At 45.0% G+C, this 19,083-nt stretch overlaps 1 protein-coding gene across 2 annotated transcripts; it reads right to left on the reverse strand.

Annotated features, from left to right (window-relative positions):
- Positions 1 to 115: 115 nt before the first annotated feature.
- SLP1 (Calcineurin-like metallo-phosphoesterase superfamily protein) lies at positions 116 to 18,699 on the reverse strand. Of its 2 annotated transcripts, XM_010258731.3 has the most exons (10): positions 18,447 to 18,699; positions 16,431 to 16,531; positions 15,099 to 15,212; positions 14,359 to 14,571; positions 13,550 to 13,685; positions 13,236 to 13,411; positions 12,645 to 12,733; positions 12,402 to 12,471; positions 1,033 to 1,128; positions 116 to 506 (listed from the first exon to the last, which is right to left on the reverse strand). In XM_010258731.3, exons 1-9 carry the CDS (start codon positions 18,601 to 18,603, stop codon positions 1,042 to 1,044), a joined length of 1,143 nt encoding a protein of 380 aa, XP_010257033.1. In that variant the 5' UTR covers positions 18,604 to 18,699; the 3' UTR covers positions 116 to 506; positions 1,033 to 1,041. The 2 variants fall into 2 exon arrangements, with proteins under 2 accessions (XP_010257033.1, XP_088754264.1); XM_088898138.1 differs by lacking the exon at positions 15,099 to 15,212.
- Between the last annotated feature and the right edge of the window lie 384 nt (positions 18,700 to 19,083).

The raw sequence follows: 19,083 nt of genomic DNA on the forward strand, positions 1-19,083 counted from the left end.
CCATGCCCCTGTATAACACATTTAGAATCGTCTTTTCAAGTATACATCTCCTAGATGGTTGGGTTCCTACATGGCACAAGTGGATCTATATCTTCTAAATTATGCAAATGCGCTATTAGTAGAATTACAAGCTATACTTATCAAATGTATTAGTAGTAAAATTACAAACAGGTAGTTTTTTTCCTGCTGATTAAAATTTACAGTAAGCAATACAACAAGTGGATTAACATTACTACTTGCACATTTTATTCAAGTTCATTTGATGCTTTAAAAATTTAGCCCTGCAGTTGGAAAACATATCTTCAGTTTGAGTAAGAATCCTTTCAGATGAAGCATTTTCCTCCCATGTTCAAAATGTCTTGCATTCCTCTGTATCCTTGTGATGTATATACCCAACTCATATCCCACCCCTTGTAATTATTTCCAATAATATAGACTGCTTGCCACAAAATACACCTTAACACAAGGAGCTGAGTTGGAGTCAAGTCGAAAGCCAACACAATTATCTGCAAATACATTAGCATGAGCTACTATAGGTGGCAAGATACAGAAAGCTAAACAAAGACATCTCAATAATAAAAGCTGATATATTATTAGAATCCATCTCAATCATGGGCCGTTGTATATGTAAAAATTACCTCTTATCCATATCAGATTGATTGCATAAGGCTATGTTTGGTTTGAAGGAAAAAGTAGGGAAAGGAAAGGAAACCTTTACAAATCTTGTATAGGTTTCCTTACCTTTTCCTTCAAACCAAACATAGCCTAAGGGTAAGGAAAAAGCACGTGATTGCTAAAGCCACACGAAAATGAAGGAACCAATACATTTTATTAATTACTGAGATTCCACATTTCATCACATGAACAGGGAATCACAAAATTATCCCATAAACTGTCATGTCCCAAGCACCCATTTAAGCTAACAAAGAACAATCATAGAACCCCAATACTACTTGTATACCGATAGAAGTTCCTCGTTTATTTCATAGTTAACAATAAACAAAAAAAAAAGGAGCCATCTAATACCCATACCTTGTCAATTCATGTATAGTCAACAGCTTGAAGTTCACCAATGATGTCTCTTCTGCTCCTTATCACTCTTGCTTTATTGTCTATTATTTCTAGCACCTGGCCAACATAACTCAAATTGTAATCCAACCATCTTTAGCTATTTATGCTACAGGAGAAAAAAATGTGCTTAAGAAATACAGGAAAGCTATCATTGAATAAATGTATATGTGAGAGAATACGTCAAGATGAACCTTGTATAGAATAAACTTAAGGTACCAGCAAAGAATACATGGATAGTGATGAAGGAAGATTTGGCCCGACCTCGCAATCACTCCACGTGGCAAAAGCAAATAGCTCGGCACAACAGCGCACCTAGGGTGCAAGCACCAAAGGGAAGAAACCAGTAGTCCGAACTCCCTTCAAGGAGCCTGAACTCCCTACGAGGAGCCCGACCTCCCTACTAAGAGCTCGAACTCCCTACGAGGAGCCCGACCTCCCTACGAGGAGCCCGAACTCTCCCTTAGGCCCCGAGCCACACAAGGCAGTGACCTGAACTGGCCCGCCTCATGGCAGTTCGGGACACTCCCCTATCCGAACTCAAGACTTCACCTCGTTCGCCATTCCAGCACTTCGCCTCCGAGACGCCGAACTGAACAAACGTACCATACCTGACACCGAGGAGGTCCGTATCCAAGGGCGGCGCATCTGACTGACTTGGGATCCGACGCTTGACAGCCGCACTTCAACGGTCACCTACCACCGCCACCTGCCACCGTCATCGCCAGTCGCAGAGATGGCTCCGACAAAAGGGAGCGGTGGCGGTTCTGACCAGTAGAGGGGATGACACCCGAACTGGCAGGAGACCAGAGGTAATCGTACCCGACCTGATAGAAGCTTAGGAGTGAGTGCACGAGGTGGCTATAAAAGACTCCCTACCCCCAAGAACAAGGTACGTGAACTTTGCGCCATCTGGTTTTATCTTGCCTTTGAAAGAATTCTAACTTGAGCTTCGGAGCATTCATACCGGGTTCCCCCTGGAGCTTCCTCATCTTCTCTGTTTCAGGCTCCGTATAGCTCCGTTCAGAGGCAAGGTCGTTGACAGCTAGGACCGGCCGGATTGCGCACCATCAATTGGCGCCATCTGTGGGAACGCTTCTAAAAGCCTCCCTCTAAACTCTCATAACCTCTCTCCTTCAAAAACCCCAACACTCATGGCTTCTTCCAGCAACGCCGGACGTGGCATGGAGACAAACACCACCGGGGAACAACTTCAAGTCCCCGTGGTATGCGTCGGACAGTTCACCATCCCCCTTTCGGTGGATGGGATCCCCAGCTTGAATGCGCCACAAGCAGTGGCGCCCGTAAACCTTCCTGCCATGAGCATCCCCTTTCCTCCCCCGATCGAGACAACCTTTACTGAACCAACTGCCGTCCCCCTGGCAACCGGCCAAAACCGGTTGGACGACCTGATGCAATGCATGCGGGCAATGCAAGCCCAAATGCAATAATTCCAGCAACACCAGCTCCACCAGCACCAAGTACTGCACAACATCTCCCAACATCATTATCAGCAGCAGTTCCCCCAACTACCCTTGAACCAGTCACTGCTTCCACCTCGGCATCCTGCCCCGAAGCCGGTTAAGGCCTCCCCTCAGGGTGGCCGCCCTCACCGGGGAGAAACCTCCCGGCCCTAGAACCCCCCTAACAGCCAGGCCTCGTCCCCAGGCCGAAGAGAGAGAAAAATCACCTCTGCCTCGCAGCTCGCAGGCGGGTCAGGAACCTCGCCCGCAAGGTCAGCACCTCGGCGCTCCAGGCCCGAGTTCCCGCTCACGGAAAACCGATTTGGCACCCTGGCAGCAGACTACCAGCATCCCGGGCCCATCGAGCTCGGCAACACAGAGGCCAGCAGCGCCAGTACCAGGCCCACTCAACAACGAAGGCGCCGGCGAAGTTGCCGAACTACCACCCGTGTCCTGCCCAAGCTCAGAGGTAAGGAAGAGACGAGCTCGGACGAGGTAAGAGCTGCCCCGATTCTCTCAGTTCCTTCCCCCCTCGCATCAGAACTCCTGGCGGTCCCCTTGCCCAGAGATTTCAAGCTCCCACCTTTGGACAAGTATGATGGGTCCTTCGACCCCAACAACCACGTTGACGCTTTTCAGTCCCAAATGCACCTCGCCAGGGCCAGTGAATCGTGCATGTGCGTGGCCTTCACCACCACCTTCAGGGGGGTAGCCCGCACTTAGTACAGGAACCTGGCCCCCGGGTCGATAAGGTGCTGCGCCCAGTTCGTGCAGATCTTCACCGCACACTTTGTCACCAGCAAGCGGTGTCCCAGAACAGAGGAAAGCATCTTCAGAGTAGTCCAAAGAGAAGGAGAATCCATCCGGGGCTACATCAAGCGGTTCAATGAAGCGTGCTTACAGATACCGCGGTTAGACCCCGCGGTGCAGCTCGCGGCGGCCAAGAGAGGAGTAACGCACAAAGGGTTCAAATGGCACATGGTAGCTAACCAGCCCGCAACCGTGGCCGAATTCCTCAAGCTCGCGAATAAGTTCATGAGAACAGAGGAAGAAATCAACCAACGAACCGAAAGCGGGAACGAGAAAAGAAAGAGGGAAGGCGAGCCCTCCAACCCAATCGACAGAAAAAACCCGGCCCGGGAGCCAAAGCCGAACCAATCGTTCCGAGCTCCCTTAGCAATTCGGACAGATTACACGCCGTTAAACACGAGGCGGACCGAGATCTTAATGACGATCAAGGACGCCCCATACGTAAAGTGGCCACCTCGCCTAAAGGAAAATCCGAACGAGAGAAATAAGAATTTGTATTGTAGTTTTCATAGAGACCACGGTCACAGTACCAAACAGTGTAATAATCTCCGGGACGAGATAGAGGGACTCATCCGTCACGGATACTTATGGAATTTTGTACAGCATGACAATAATAACAACAATAAGGCAGGTCGACAAGGGGAGCACGGAAAGGATGCCCCCGAATCTAGCAGCAGACCAGCCGAACCGTTGCAGCGACAGCCTCCGGAAGAGAGGCCAGTTCGGGGAACCATCCATGCAGCGGCCCGGACGTCAGTTCGCGAAGCGGCCCTCGAGGAACAAAACCCCCCAAAAAGACCAAAGACTGAAGAGCCGATCTTCTTCACGGAAGACGATGCGCGAGGGGTCCACTACCCCCACGATGACGCGCTTGTCATTAAACTAAGGATCAACAACTTCAAGGTTAGGCGCGTACTCGTAGATTCGGGCAACTCAGCGAACATCGTCTTCAAGTCAGCATTTGACCAGCTACAGTTACAGAGGAGCGAGCTGAAGCCCGCGAACACTCCTCTGGTGGGTTTCAGCGGAGAGGAGTCAGGCCCCTCGGAAAAATAACAGTACCTGTGGAAGTCGGCACATGGCCTTGTACGGTCAGACTCAACCATGATTTCTTGGTGGTCGCGACCCCCTCCCCATACAATGCCATAATAGGGCGGCCAATTACGCATATCCTGCGAGCAGTGGTCTCCACATACTATTTGGCAATGAAGTTCCCTATAGACTTCGGTGTGGGGGTAGCGCGGGGCGACCAGCTCGAGTCCCGCAAATGTTATGTTGTCGCCCTGAAGGGAAAAACCAAGGTGGACGACGACCTTGAACTGGAGCGGCCTACGGAGCAAGGCGAGGAACGAGCTTCGCCCACAGAGGAAACGATCGCAGTCCCAACTTCGGCTACAGACCCAGCTCGCACACTACAGATCGGTGCTTCCGTCGAGGAACCACTACGAACCAAACTGGTGAGTTTTTTACTTCAAAATTTAGATATTTTTGCCTGGTTCGCGGCCGACATGCCCGGTATTAACCCCAGCCTGATAAATCACAAACTTAATACTGACCCTGTAGTCAGACCCGTTAGATAGAAGAAACGCAACTTAGCCCTAGAGCGCTGGAAGGCGATCGACGAGGAGGTCGAAAAGCTCCTCGCAACAGATTTCATAAGGGAAGTCCATTACCCGAGCTGGGTAGCCAACCCAGTGCTGGTGAAAAAGGCAAACGGCAAGTGGCACATGTGCGTCGACTACACCGACCTGAACCGAGCTTGCCCAAAAGATTGCTTCCCCCTCCCCAGAATTGACCGCCTAGTGGACGCGACCTCGGGACATGAGTTGCTAAGCTTCCTGGATGCCTACTCGGGCTACAACCAAATCAGGATGGACCAGTCCGATGAGGAAAAAACCAACTTCATAACCGAGTTCGGCCTGTACTGCTACAAGGTCATGCCCTTCGGATTAAAAAATGCCGGGGCAACCTTCCAAAGACTTGTAAATAGGCTGTTTCGGCCCTTGATTGGCACGAAGATAGAATGTTATGTAGACGACATGGTCATCAAGACGCAGTTTTCACAGGAATTAATACAAGACTTAGATTCTGTCTTCCAAATCCTGCGTCATTTAGCATGAAACTGAACCCTAACAAATGTGTCTTCGGTGTCACCTCGGGCAAGTTCCTAGGGTACATTGTCAACCGGCGCGGTATTGAGGCCAACCCGGACAAGATAAAAGCCATACTAGATATGAGACCACCCTGGAAAGTAAAAGAAGTTCAGAAGCTAAATGGCCGCATAGCCGCTCTAAGCCGCTTCATGTCCAAATCAGCAGACCGCTGCCTGCCCTTCTTCAAAGCAGTCAAAGGCAAAGGGTTCGAGTGGACCCGAGGCTGCCAGCTCGCGTTCGACGAGCTAAAAAGCTACCTCGCTAGTGTGCCAACCTTAGCCCGGCCCAAGGGCGAGGTCTTAGAACTGTACCTCTCGGCAAGCGACGAGGTGGTCAGTTCGGTACTAATAAAGGAAGCAGACCGGGTCCAACGACCCATCTATTATGTTAGTAAAATTTTGCAGGGAGCAGAGACAAGGTACCCGCAGATAGAAAAGCTAGCATACGCACTGGTGATAGCAGCTCGGAAACTCCGCCCGTACTTCCAAGCTCACACCGTCATCGTCCTGACTGACAAACCTCTGAGGTAAGTTTTACTCAAGCCCGAGGTTTCCGGTCGACTGACGAAATGGGCCATCGAACTCAGCGAGTACAACCTCCAGTACAAGCCAAGAACTGCTATTAAGGCCCAAGCCTTGGCAGATTTTATCGCCGAGTGCACGTTTAGCCTCGAAGCCCCTGAGCCGGTCGAGCTTGAGATCCCCAGTTCGGGCGAGCTCGGAGCTCCCAAGCCAATAGAGTCTGAACCCCGTGAAGTAGCAGCCAGTGTAGCATCTCTCCTGGTTAGGCCAAACACGAACTGGGATGAGGAGCCCTGGATCCTTCATGTAGATGGCTCCTCGAACCAGCAGGGCAGTGGGGCTGGAATAGTGCTACGTGGCCCGAACGGAACGAAATTGGAATACGCACTATGCTTTGAGTTTGCGACATCCAACAACGAGGCGGAGTACGAGGCACTGATAGCCGGGCTGAACCTAGCGCACAAGGTCGGAGCAAAGCACGTAGTTATCTGCAGTGATTCCCAGCTCGTGGTCAACCAAGTTACAGGCGAGTACGAAGCACGCGAGCTCACTATGATTGCATACTTGGCAAAAGTAAAGGAGGCTCTACTCAACTTCCAGTCACACTTCATCAGGCAAATCCCGAGGTCAGAGAACACTGAGGCCGACTCCTTGTCCCAGTTAGCCAGCACGAGTCACAACGCCATGAGAACCGTGTACATAGAGGACTTACCTCGGCCCAGCATTCTCGATGGGGCAGAAGAGGTCGCTCCCGTTCTTGAAGCAGAGCCGAGCTGGATCGACCCACTCGCGAGCTTCCTGCTAGATGGAACCCTCCCTGCGGACCGCAATGCAGCCAAGAGGGTGCAGCGCCAAGCAGCCAAATACGTCATAATAGACGAACGGTTGTACCGACGATCCTACACGCTCCCCTACCTGCGTTGCTTGCGACTTGCCGAAGCCGAGCTCGTACTCCGCGACACACAACGATACCCGAAGGCCCTGCCTCGCCCTCGAAGTCTAGCTCACCATCAGCAGCATTGGCCATCTCCTGAGTTATGCGCGAAGTGGATATGGCACTAATATCGAGCTCGGGGTACGTATTCTGGATCATCCACAGGCTTAGTTTAAAACCCCTCCTGTATGAATCCACCATCAGATCATCAAAGCCCGGCGAAGCAATGTACTCATCGACAGCCTTCTTCTTGGCATCTTCAATACCTTGAGAAAAGATCTGCGTCCTCTCCCTGATGTCCTCCTGAAGGTACTCAACCTGATGCTGCAGATCCAGCCTCAAGTCTGCCATGTGCTTCACCACCACTCCCATGGCCTCGGCATCTCTCTGAGACCTCGCCTGCCTGATCCGTGCAAAACGAGCAGCCTCCTCAGCAGCACGAGCAGCAGCCTCGGCAGCACGAGCAGCCCCTTCAGCAGCTCGCGAAGTCGTCTTAGCAGCGCGAAGAGCCTCTTCGGTAGCTCGCGCCTGCCTCGAGCTCCTCTACACCTGGGCCGCCAAGGCGTGAATAGAAGAGTTCACCTACCAAAAAGAACCGAGTGATCAAAAGAACCAACAAAATGAAAGCCAAAGAGCTCTAAAAAAGGGAGATCACTTACCACCATGGCATGGGTAACGACACGACAGGCCACTTGATGCAGAGGGAGATCAGTCCACGCCGCGACCTCCTCAAGGAAAATGGCCTCCTTACTCTTTTGAAGAGCATGGGTCGGCGACAGCACACTCCTGAAATCCCCCGGGGCCCCCGAGCCTGAGGGCCCAGCTCGCGTTTGAGCAAACCCAAAGTTAGCAGTAGCACCGAAGTAGGTAGAAGCCCCTGTGTAAGTAGTCTCAGCATAAGGAACCCCTGCCGGCTTTTGCATTGGAGGAACCATCTCGGGCTCCCTGGGCAGATCTTCTGACGGATAGTCCGGCACCTCGGGCTCCGCATCCCGGGGCAGCTCAGTGCGAGTTCGCTTGACAACCCGCTTCCTCCTCTTCATGCCTTGAAACAAGTGCCCACCACGGGTCCCTCAAGAGTCCATCACACCTGCGAAAAGAAGTTCACCATCAGTAAAAAGCAAGAGAGATAGCAAGACAGAATCTCTAAGTGAAGAACCTACCCGAGCTCAGGCCGGCCGCAATGAGCTTGGCCTCCGTCAGATACTGTTGACACCTCAGCCCAAGCCGTGCCCATTGCCGGAGGCCTTTCGCCGTCTCTTTGTCAAGCGTGACCCCGGAGTCAGGAGCGGCCATCCCCCACCCGGTCTGAAACGGCCACCCCAACACACTTCGCACCCCGAAATAGTCCCGCTTCCACGTCGGGACCTTGTTGGGGAGTTCATGTAAAAGCTTAAAGCTCGGGCGAGGAGACAGGTAATATGCCCGCCTACGCCCGGGGAGGGGACCCGCTTGCTTCTTAAGCATTAAGATTGAAGAAAAAACCTCTAAGTCCAAAGGAAAGCTCTCTTCGCAAAATAAGGAGATTGTCCCCACCAAATTTCGAACGGAGTTCGGGTGAAGCTGGCCGACCGTCATGCCGAAGTGGTTCAAGACTTCGACAAGGAGGGGATGGAAAGGCAATCGCAGCCCCGCGGCGAGCTGCTCCCGGAATATCACGATCTCATCAGGACCATGTTCCCAAGGAAAGCTACCCAAAGGTATGAAATAACCGTACTCCCCGGGCAAGTTATAGTAGGTAATAAGGGATTGGAGCCCCTCAGGCGTCATGGTCGAAGGGCCAAACTTGTCTAACATCCGACCCCGACGAGAGGTGGACGCCAAACTACCCGAGACGCCTCGGCCTACGAGTTCGAACTCTTCCTCGAGCTCTACCTTCGGCTCGCTAGAGCTATCAGGGGATGCAACTCGGTACGTAGAACCTACATCAAACCCACTTGAAGGACTATCTGAGCTATCCAAGCTAGACATCGAGGAGTAAGATGGATTCCAGGAAAGTACTCACCTGGAAAAAGGCTATAGACCACGGGAGCTCGGACGAGCAAAAAAAAAAAACCTTGAACGCGAACTGAAAAAGCCTGGACGCGAACTGAAAAAACCTGGACGCGAGCTGAAACTTGGACGTGAGCTCGAGAGAAATACAGAAGTGACAGCGACTGGGGTCCCCCCCCCCCCCGCTATTTATACCCACAGTGATCGAAAAGCGACGGCTTAGTTCAAAGCCAATCCGACGGCCCACAGTCGCACTGACCGCACGTCCCCTGAGACCGAGACGTGATTGGCGCACGTCTTTCTGAAATTGACAGAGCGCCGGCGCACGTCTTCCTGAAACTGACAGAGCGTCGGCGCACGTCTTTTTGAAACTGACGGAACGCCAGTGCACGTCTCCTCACAATAAAAGCGGCAGCGACACGTTTTCAAATTTGAAAAGACGCCTGCTATCGCGTCTCCCAAGTGGCGCGCTTTTTGAAATTTCAAAATAAAGCGCGCGCCGTCACACCTATCAGCGTTCAGGCAGGTTGCCACGCTTCCCGCCTTTTGGGCGCTCGAAGAAACCCAAGGAACCCTGACAACGCAACTCGTGCCATCAGAACCAAGATTCAAAGTACGGGGCAAATCCACCTGACACCTTGCGAACTCCCCACGCCAGGGCAAGACCCTTAGCGCGAGGAGTGGGGGGCAATTGATGAAAGAAGATTTGGCCCAACCTTGCAATCACTCCACGTGGCAAAAGCAAATAGCTCGGCACAACAGCACACCCAGGGCGCAAGCACCAAAGGGAAGAAACCAGCAGTCCGAACTCACTTTGAGGAGCCTGAACTCCCTACGAGGAGCCCGACCTCCCTACAGGGAGCCCGACCTCCCTACTAAGAGCTCGAACTCCCTACGAGGAGCCCGAACTCTCCCTTAGGCCCCGAAACACACAAGGCAGTGACCCGAACTGGCCCGCCTCATGGCAGTTCGGGACACTCCCCTATCCGAACTCAAGACTTCACCTCGTTCGCCACTCCAGCACTTCGCCTCCGAGACGCCAAACTGAACAAACGTACCATACCTGACACCAAGGAGGTCCGTATCCAAGGGCGGCGCATCTGATTGACTTGGGATCTGACGCTTGACAGCCGCACTTCAACGGTCACCTACCACCGCCACCTGCCATCGTCATCGCCAGTCGCAGAGACGGCTCCGACAAAAGGGAGTAGTGGCGGTTCTGACCAGCAGAGGGGATGACACCCGAACTGGCAGGAGACTAGAGGTAATCGTACCCGACCTGACAGAAGCTTAGGAGTGAGTGCACGAGGTGGCTATAAAAGGCTCCCTACCCCCAAGAACAAGGTACGTGAACTTTGTGCCATCTGGTTTTATCTTGCCTTTGAAAGAATTCTAACTTGAGCTTCGGAGCATTCATACCGGGTTCCCCCCGGAGCTTCCTCATCTTCTCGGTTTCAGGCTCCCTGTAGCTCCGTTCAGAGGCAAGGTCGTTGACAGCTAGGACCAGCCGGATTGCACACCATCAGATAGTATATATACAAAATTGGGAGGCAAGGGTGGAGATTCTTCATTGTGGGGTAGGGTGGGGGGAAGGCACTCTATTAGGATGGGGGCCACTTCCATCAAGGCATCAACCCCAATGTAAACATAATAGTGTTTTCAAAACTTTGGGAGGGGGCAATGGTCCCCTGGCTCCATCCCTATAGGGAATCTTCTTTCTTTCCTTCTTTCTCTTCAGGGAGGGTTTTCCCTATTCTAATCATCCCAATGGGACAAGCATATTATTTCAGGCTCTATTTACTGAGATGGTGGCTTGGAGGTTAGAAGGGTGAGGCCATTTAATAGAGCGTTACTATGGAAATGGTTGTGGAGGTTTGGTTGTGAAAGGGAGGCTTTATGAAGGAGTCACTGCTTGCAAATATGGGGTGTGTGTTCGGAAAGGGATAATGAATTTTCACTCAGCCTTCATGAATTATGTTTCCTTTAGTGTTGGAAATGGTTCAAGCATTAGATTTTAGGAAGATGAGTGGTTGGGGATTGGAAAGTTATGTGATATATGTCCAAGGCTGTATAGGTTGAGTAGGAGAAACATCCCAATATCCCAATGTTTCAAAAATTTTCAGGGTTCAGCGGTGTGGTGTCCAAAATTTTGAAGGTCTCTACTTGATTGGGAGATTGAAGAATGTGTTAATTTGTAAGCTAAGGTGCAGGAAGTGGAGCTACACCTGGATAGGATTGATTTAAGGTGGTGAAAGGAGAGTAGCAAAGGAGTGCTTATTGTAAAATCTTTCTGCAAGGTATTAGCAACGAATCAGGTTGAAAGGGAAGATGATAAAGGTATTTGATTGTCTCGGGTTTTGGTCTGTTTTTCACATTGGATTTGGGGGGGGGGGGGGTACTGTTGTAATAGTGTTGTGTTTTTTCTTTGGTGGAAGATCCCTCATCACCTCTTCTTTGTATTTCCTCTACTTTATACTTTCTTTCTACTATTAATAAATTTTTTTTCTTCTTTGTTTATGTCCAAAAAATTGAGAAACAATATGACAATTCAATAGATATAATTAGGATGTCTATCAGATTAAGTTACATGGGCACTTATAAAATAGGGGTCTTACTTGTGTCAGGTACATGTGGAGATTAATGCTAATACAAAACTCCACCAGACTTTTCACTATTTCAAATTTGTAATATGCAACCAAACAACCTTGAACTAATAGGATAAAACTTGAGCATGAATTGTTGTTTATCATACTTAAAAATTTAGTATAGCCAATCAAATATCATTTTTATTATTTAGTGTTGTTTGTGTTGATTTATTCTTCTACATAACCCATGTTCTTTATTCATATAAACATAAAAAATAAACCAATGAAAACTAAAACTTGAAAGTTAAAGTAGACTTGACCTGGAATCCTACTTTTTTGGGCTCACCAAGTCTGACACCCTGTACCCATGTTAGATTCTAACACTGATCCTTTCATAGGTGTCAAACTAAGCTTTGCCACATCAAGATCAGCCAAGACCTAGCCAAGCTTATATAATTTAGGTTGGTTGGACAAGGAACACAAACCCAGTCTGAGCTGCTGTACCAAATCCCAGTCCAACCTAGTAAGACAGGACATGGTCTGTGCTCAGACTGGCTAGACCTGACTAAAGTACTGGCAACTGTCAAACAAGCCCATTCCAAACTCAACTTGGGCCCCAGAATTTGGCTTATCCACCAAAGGTTTTGAAAGCCCAGAACAGCCTCATACCAGCCAGGCCTATATAGGTAACTAGACTAAAGATGACTGATCATATCAATTTTATCCTTTTAGGCATGAGGCAATCAATTACTGGTTGGTGCTGAATACATTACATGCAATCCACTTGTATGACAGGCGGAAAGCACAAGTTTTTCATGCATTTGGCTCCAAAGAATTTCTTCTGAATTTCACTAAAACTAAGAAGCCAAGCTTACCTCGGGTCTTGAATTGAGGACTCCACTGGACATCCCCACATCAATGCGCCATATGCTACAATTATATTTACTGCATGGAAATACCAGGTAAGAGAAACTATTTTGGGGAATAATAATGCAAGCCTTGAATGCAAAGAGTGGATAGAATTAATAATTTAATGTACACTCTTGATGTAATTAGTGATTTGTAACCAAATCAGTATTTTCTCCAAATAAAAGATGCCAAAAGAAAAGGCATCATACCAATTTACTCCTGCAGTTTGGGGAGTATGGCCTACCACCATAGCCTTAGCACCTACTGCTTGTAATGTCTCTTCAAGTATGGCACATATCTGAGAAGCAAATGCATCCAATTCAGGGAGCTAGACAAAACAACTGAGATTGCTATGTTTGAAAAAAAAATCAGGCTCAAGTTCGCATCTGGAGAGTTGACTTTAAAAAATCAATCACATAACAAAAATGACAGCAAAATAGGTAAGATACAAATAATGGAAGCTTCCCTAATAAATAACTGCAATCATGAGTTGACTTGGCATGTGTTCACATACTGGGCAAAGAGGACTCCAGCCATGTCAATGGTTAACCCACAAAGTTAATGGGCATGTACATATATTCTCACTTCATTTTGAAAGTTGATCCATTAAGGGTGTTAATACTAAGGAAAAAAAAATAACAAAGGTCTTCAAAGATGATGCTTTCCCTATTGATAAATTCTCAGCATTGTACACCAAACCAGGGATCGAGTCCCATCACAAGTACAAGGTCTTCAAGATGGGAACTATTATTATCTACAAAAAAATAAAAACTATGCAGACCTCTAGATCAATTACTTGCCTGGCGACTCTGATAGTCCTCCAGATCTTCAGTATCTCTTGAATACAATCGGTTCCAAACAACACTATCATAACCTCTAGTGGCTATAAAAGGGATTTCAGGACCTCCACTTTGATCATTGAGACCTCTCATCCAATCAGATACCTCCCTGTTCATCCTCTCAATTCCATGTGCAACTGTGGAAGTACCAAAGTCCTATCAGGAATTGCCAACAAAGAAAGGATGAAACCTTTTACATAACATATAAATTATAAAAAGCTGAACACATGTGGCTAACAGGACCAAACTCCATTCAGAAAGTAATATTAATTTACCATGGTGAGGAAGAAGACCTCCATGACAGAATACCCAGTCATTAACTTTGAGAACAACAGCATGTTTTGCCAATTCACATGCCAATGGACCCCCTGGTCTTAGTAAAGTTGATCTTGCAATCACCCCCTTTTGCCTCTGTCCTAGTATTCAGGCAAACTTGTCAGAAACCAAGATATTTAAATACCCTTTTTTTTGGAGGGGGGAGGGGAGTTGAGAAGAAATGGCCTCCTTTACATTACAGGAATGATTACAAAAGAATGACTAGAAGATCAACAGGAAACAAAAGTCCATAAAACAATGCACAAAATCTCAAGTAGAAAAATACAACTAAGACCACAATAATTAAATTTGTTTCTGTCCTAGGTATTGAAAGGATCCAAGCGAGTAAAATGAGTTACACTGTTCCAGATATAACAAAATTGACATAATGACTACTTACTATTGGGGAGTGATTTGGGCATATCTCATTTTTTAAAGAGGCACAAACCTAATCATTAACCAAGAGGTACAACTTTTAACAGACAAAAAGACCCCCATGTGATGATATTTATCATTACAAACAGGGTTTCCTTGTCTTTTACTAGGGATATGCCCAATTTATAAATATGCAATCACCACAGTCAGTTTCTATATTATTTGATTGACACTTTCATGCTACTTGCAATTATGTCTATACTTTAATAAGTGAAATGGTAAATCAAAATATTACATTCTCAAGTACTGTCATTAAATAATGAGAATACTTGAAAAGGCTAAAAGCAACAAAAGAAAAATATACATATAATGGCCAATGAGACAAAGTAAATACCTTCATTAGCCTCCATGGACCCCAATAACTTTCAGACAGCATGCGGTCTTCTTTCCACCTTTCAGACACACCAACCCAACCAACAAAAGCTTCACCCCAGTTATTTTCACAATTATTCAAGTATCCAATGAAGTCCAGACACTCGTCAAATGCACCAGGTTCAACATATCTAAAATCCCCTTCTACATTCATGGTTTCATGATTTCCATTTACCTAAATAAATAATTAGATATAACAGTGCCACCATATCAAAGCAAGAACTTTGAACTGGTAAGTAACTTCAAGAAAGGAAAAAAAATCTATAACTACTATTAGATTGATGTCTCAAGGTCATCCAGTAGAATTTGAATTGAAAACCTTGCCTGATATACCTATCTTTTTTTTTTCTGTCTTCATCAAGATAAAATCAGTATAGATTCAACTGTACAAAACAAAGCTTCTCAATATTTGGAAATTCATTGGAGTTGTAATTGTTCCATATATAGATTAGAATAAACATAATGGGAAACTTCAAACAGAACCTATCTAGGGAAAATGAAAAAAAATAATTCAACGATGATGATGATGATGATGCACTTCTTTGTTCATGGTCTTGAGACCTGGATCAAAGGTACTGGCTTTTGAGCATACATATACGTGAGAAAAGATATGCACATGATATAAATTCATGCATATGCCTGTGCCAGAAGTATTATGTCATAAATAGATTGATAAGAGAGAGCCATGTAGATTATTATAACCTGAAAGACAGCCCCTCCTTCAGTTTTTGCTTGCATATTCAATGACTGTAATAATGATAAAATAGCTATTTCATCTTCACCTCGGTCAAGAATATCTCCAAGTTGAATCAATACCTATAATGCATAGAAACATGAATTGCTTTGGAATGTTACACCTAGGATAATAAATAATGGAATGTTTTTCAAATCAATAGTTATATGTTATGTTTTACATTTTGAAGCTCTATGTTGAACTTTATAATCAGCAAAACAAGATACCAGTAGCGGAAGAAGTTCCATCAAATACAAAATATGTGAAAGAAATATAACTACTATATTAATGAATTTTATCAGGAATTATTCCAATATTACTTAAACATTAGAAGAAGATATTGTCTAGTGAAATATAAAGAAGGCCATTACCCAGTGTTGGTCCCAGCTATTTGGGGTCTTGGAAGGGGTGTATTGGATAAGGACCTAACCTCTAGCATTCTTTTCTTTGCAGAAAGTGACCACTCTCAATCTGCATTCTCATGCTTGTTTTATTATTACACCACATTGGTAAAATGAATATGATTTTCTTTTTTATCGTATTGTCTTAGTCCTCTTCCTAGTAAGGAGCATACATCCTCGAATACTTCACAATTAAATATCACTAAATAATTATAATGAGATAAATAAGCATCATTAAATGACAGCTATGAAAACAACATTTGCTTTTCATTAGTACCCTAGTAGCTGTACTAAGAGTTTTAACTTCATATATTTTACCACACAATCTTCAGGGAAGTAAAGGATTAGGGATCACCATATCCCTGCCCTTATAAATGCAATTCAAAGCATCATCCTATCCTCTAGATCCATTACCTAACATGTTGTAATTTTGAAGGCCTTTAACCTACAACCTTGAAGGAATGGAAACCATACAAATTTTGATCATGAATAAATCATTAGGAAAATCAAAAACTTCAAAACAGGTAGCCTAGCATGCAATAATCTGGTCCTTCCCCTCCAGTTGGTAATACTGTTACAACGTAAGAGAATGTCATTCAAAGAGGAACCAACTGTCATTTACAATTTAGAGATCCATACATGTAAAAACGGTGCACATGCAGAGGATGAAACCCCTATTTAGTAGGCCACGTGATGCAGTAAAATTATTCTGAAAATGAAAACCCACATGGAAATTTGCATACATCATCCTAACAGGTCAATTCTGTTATAAGAGACGGGATTCATCAAATGGTGGGAAACTCCTCCTGCATGCAAACCACCACATATGCCTGAGTGGCATCACAACCAATCCTTATATCTGCCTGTCTTTAGATTTCGTTTTTATGTAAATGTGCATACCGTCTCCCCACCAGTCCATATGTTTTGACCATCAGAACTCAAAACACCAGCCATCTCGAGAGCAGATCTTGCTTTTGCAAGGTCACCATGTAAATCGCCAACTAAACATTGACAAATCAGTTAGAGTTGAGTAAGATTTTCAACAACCTAAAAGTAAATGAATAGCTTAACAGCTCTACAGGGTGATTTCAATTAATAAAAAAAATGATATACTTTTATCATTAGAACATGTTTAACAAGTAAGCATTCTACCCACACCCACAGGCATGCATGCACACGCATGCCCACACAAATACATGATAAAATCACTGATGGAAGAAAATAAGCATAGGTTTCAGTTTCTAATAGTTATGATCTTTTTCCCCAAGTCTTAAACCTTTTTGTTTGTTGTGACCGATAATGCAAAAATCAAACATGTATACACATTTCACTAAATGGTTTAATCAAATGGATCATTAATAATCCATAAATGGAGGCTATTCTTTATCAAAATTTCATCGTCCTTACTAACCAAATAATCTCAGAGTATTGTGGGAAGAAAATATAGAAAAAAAAAAGTAAATACAATAAATAGGTACATGACTGAAAAAAAAAAGATTTAACAACAATAAAAGCGAAGGAGTTAAGATACATTGCGTTGCTTATTCAACCAGATTTCCAATGGAAAACCCCTGTCTATTTTCTATTGCAAGTTAATGGGCAACAGTTGTACTGCTTCAAAATGGGAATCTAGGATTGGACCTGGAATGGTATTACAGTGGAGCATATGTTTATTTTTCAGAGTATCATCACTTTATTAAAAAGATAATAGGATAAAAAAATCAAGTAATGAACTGCGGTAAAAGAAGCATGGACACCAGCCCAGATAGCTGGGACCAACATGTGCCATCATCATTTAAGCCTTGTCCCAAATATATGGGGTCAGCTACATGAATCCTGGTTCACCATTCTGTTGTGTTTAGCACCATGGAACCAACATTGCGTAATGCCCTTTATATAGATGTAGATATAGATATGATCGGTGAGAGTCAAGGCCTCTAAGTTCAAATCCAAATACAGGACTGGAAGGCTGGGAGGAGGCAAGCTAAAGGTGTGCGATTAGAAATAAACAGCAAAAAAGAGGAGAGAGAGTGTGCGATGAGATATAGACAAATAGAGAGAATGTGTGATGAGATATAAACAAGACAAACAGAGAAAAGAGAGAGATGAGGGAAAGAGAATGTTTCTCCAGCAAAGGTTGATTGATTGTATTGCTGTTATGTATTCGATATATATATATATATATATACATTGAGAGTTGTGTTTGTACATGATTACTAGGAGTTTGATTTATACAAGAATAGCTACCAGTTCTGGCTTATCTAGAAATACAGTCCTATCTTATCTGGGATTTCACAACAACGTAAGTCCTCTTGGACTGGTGCACTAACAAAAGGAAAGGGCTCCGACAAATGCATTGAGATTCAAGTTCTGCAGGCATTCTTATTTGTCAGTACTAATCATCCATGACCTGTTCAGAGGAGGAACCCATCTACAGTCTTGGCTTCTGCATATGGAAGGAAACCAAACTGAAGGAAACTGCAATTAGCCTATTTGTCATCTACAAACTTGAAGGTCTAATGTTCCATATTAATTGAACAGAGACAAACTTCAATGTAAAGCAAGCTTCTTGAAAGGTCTCTTGACTCTGTTCCAACCATACGTGATATAATGGTGGCACAAAATAACCAAATATGACAGCACTTAACAAGAAATGTCAGAGATAAAAACTAACCAGGATGGCAAGAAAATGAGCTGGGTAGTGTTGGAATGAAGTCAAAGAATCAAAAAGAGCAATATCAATAATTGTCGAATCCAAAACAAATTACCGAGCACACATCACCTAGCATGAAAACTCAATCTAGAAGGAGATTTAAAAATTTAAAAAAAAAATCTTCAACGTAAAAAGAACGGTCCAAAAACAATCACAAACGGTGGACAAGAGGAGGGAAACACGGGTTTTCAGTAATATCTGACCTGCGACAATTCGGCGACCAGGAGCAGACACAAAAGTGGGAGGACTTCCACTAACTACAATGGGTTTCAAGCCTCCACGAAGAAGAGTAGTTTCTGTGAGTTTCTGAGGTTGAGAAGGATGCGGCAGAGGTGATGAATTGAGAGACAGAGAAGCCATTTTTTCTCCTATTCCTACGTCTTCTCCGGTGACGATTTCATCTCCTTCCGGTCCAAGTACATGGAGAAGAGAGAGAACGTACCACAACCATGCGTTTAACATCCTTTTGTTGCTTTCCTTTGTTATGATTTTGGCGCTTTATGCAATGGCATTCTTGTAATTTAAAATAAGGTCCAATTGCTAATGGATGGAAAATATATAGAGCTGTAAAGTACGGGCCGGCACGACATGGGCTAAATTTTTATTTTCAATTTTATTATATTATTTTATTTCAATTTTATTATAAATTTTTTTCAATAATTTTTTTATTATTTTATATATAAATATTTATATACATTAAAATTCATATAAAATAAAATTTTAAGATTATTTTTCATTCATTGCCTATCTTATTAATTTATTTAACTTTTTATTTTTTAATTATTCTAAAAAAACCGTGCCACCCACGACCCAACTCACATTATACCTCTAAAAAAATTG

The sequence above is a fragment of the Nelumbo nucifera genome, chromosome 2 (genome assembly GCF_055504915.1).
Source record: "Nelumbo nucifera cultivar China Antique chromosome 2, China Antique-T2T, whole genome shotgun sequence".
In the NCBI taxonomy this organism is placed as follows: domain Eukaryota; kingdom Viridiplantae; phylum Streptophyta; class Magnoliopsida; order Proteales; family Nelumbonaceae; genus Nelumbo; species Nelumbo nucifera.

What these genes read in the sequence shown, in the direction of transcription:
- SLP1 (XM_010258731.3), bottom strand. Translation starts at nt 18,603, where the DNA reads ATGGCTTCTCTGTCTCTCAATTCATCACCTCTGCCGCATCCTTCTCAA. An exon ending in CAAACTGCAGGAGTAAATTG is followed by an intron (nt 12,472 to 12,644) that starts GTATGATGCCTT and finishes ATTTCCATGCAG; the next exon opens with TAAATATAATTGTAGCATAT. An exon ending in TCCTCAATTCAAGACCCGAG is followed by an intron (nt 1,129 to 12,401) that starts GTAAGCTTGGCT and finishes TATGTTGGCCAG; the next exon opens with GTGCTAGAAATAATAGACAA.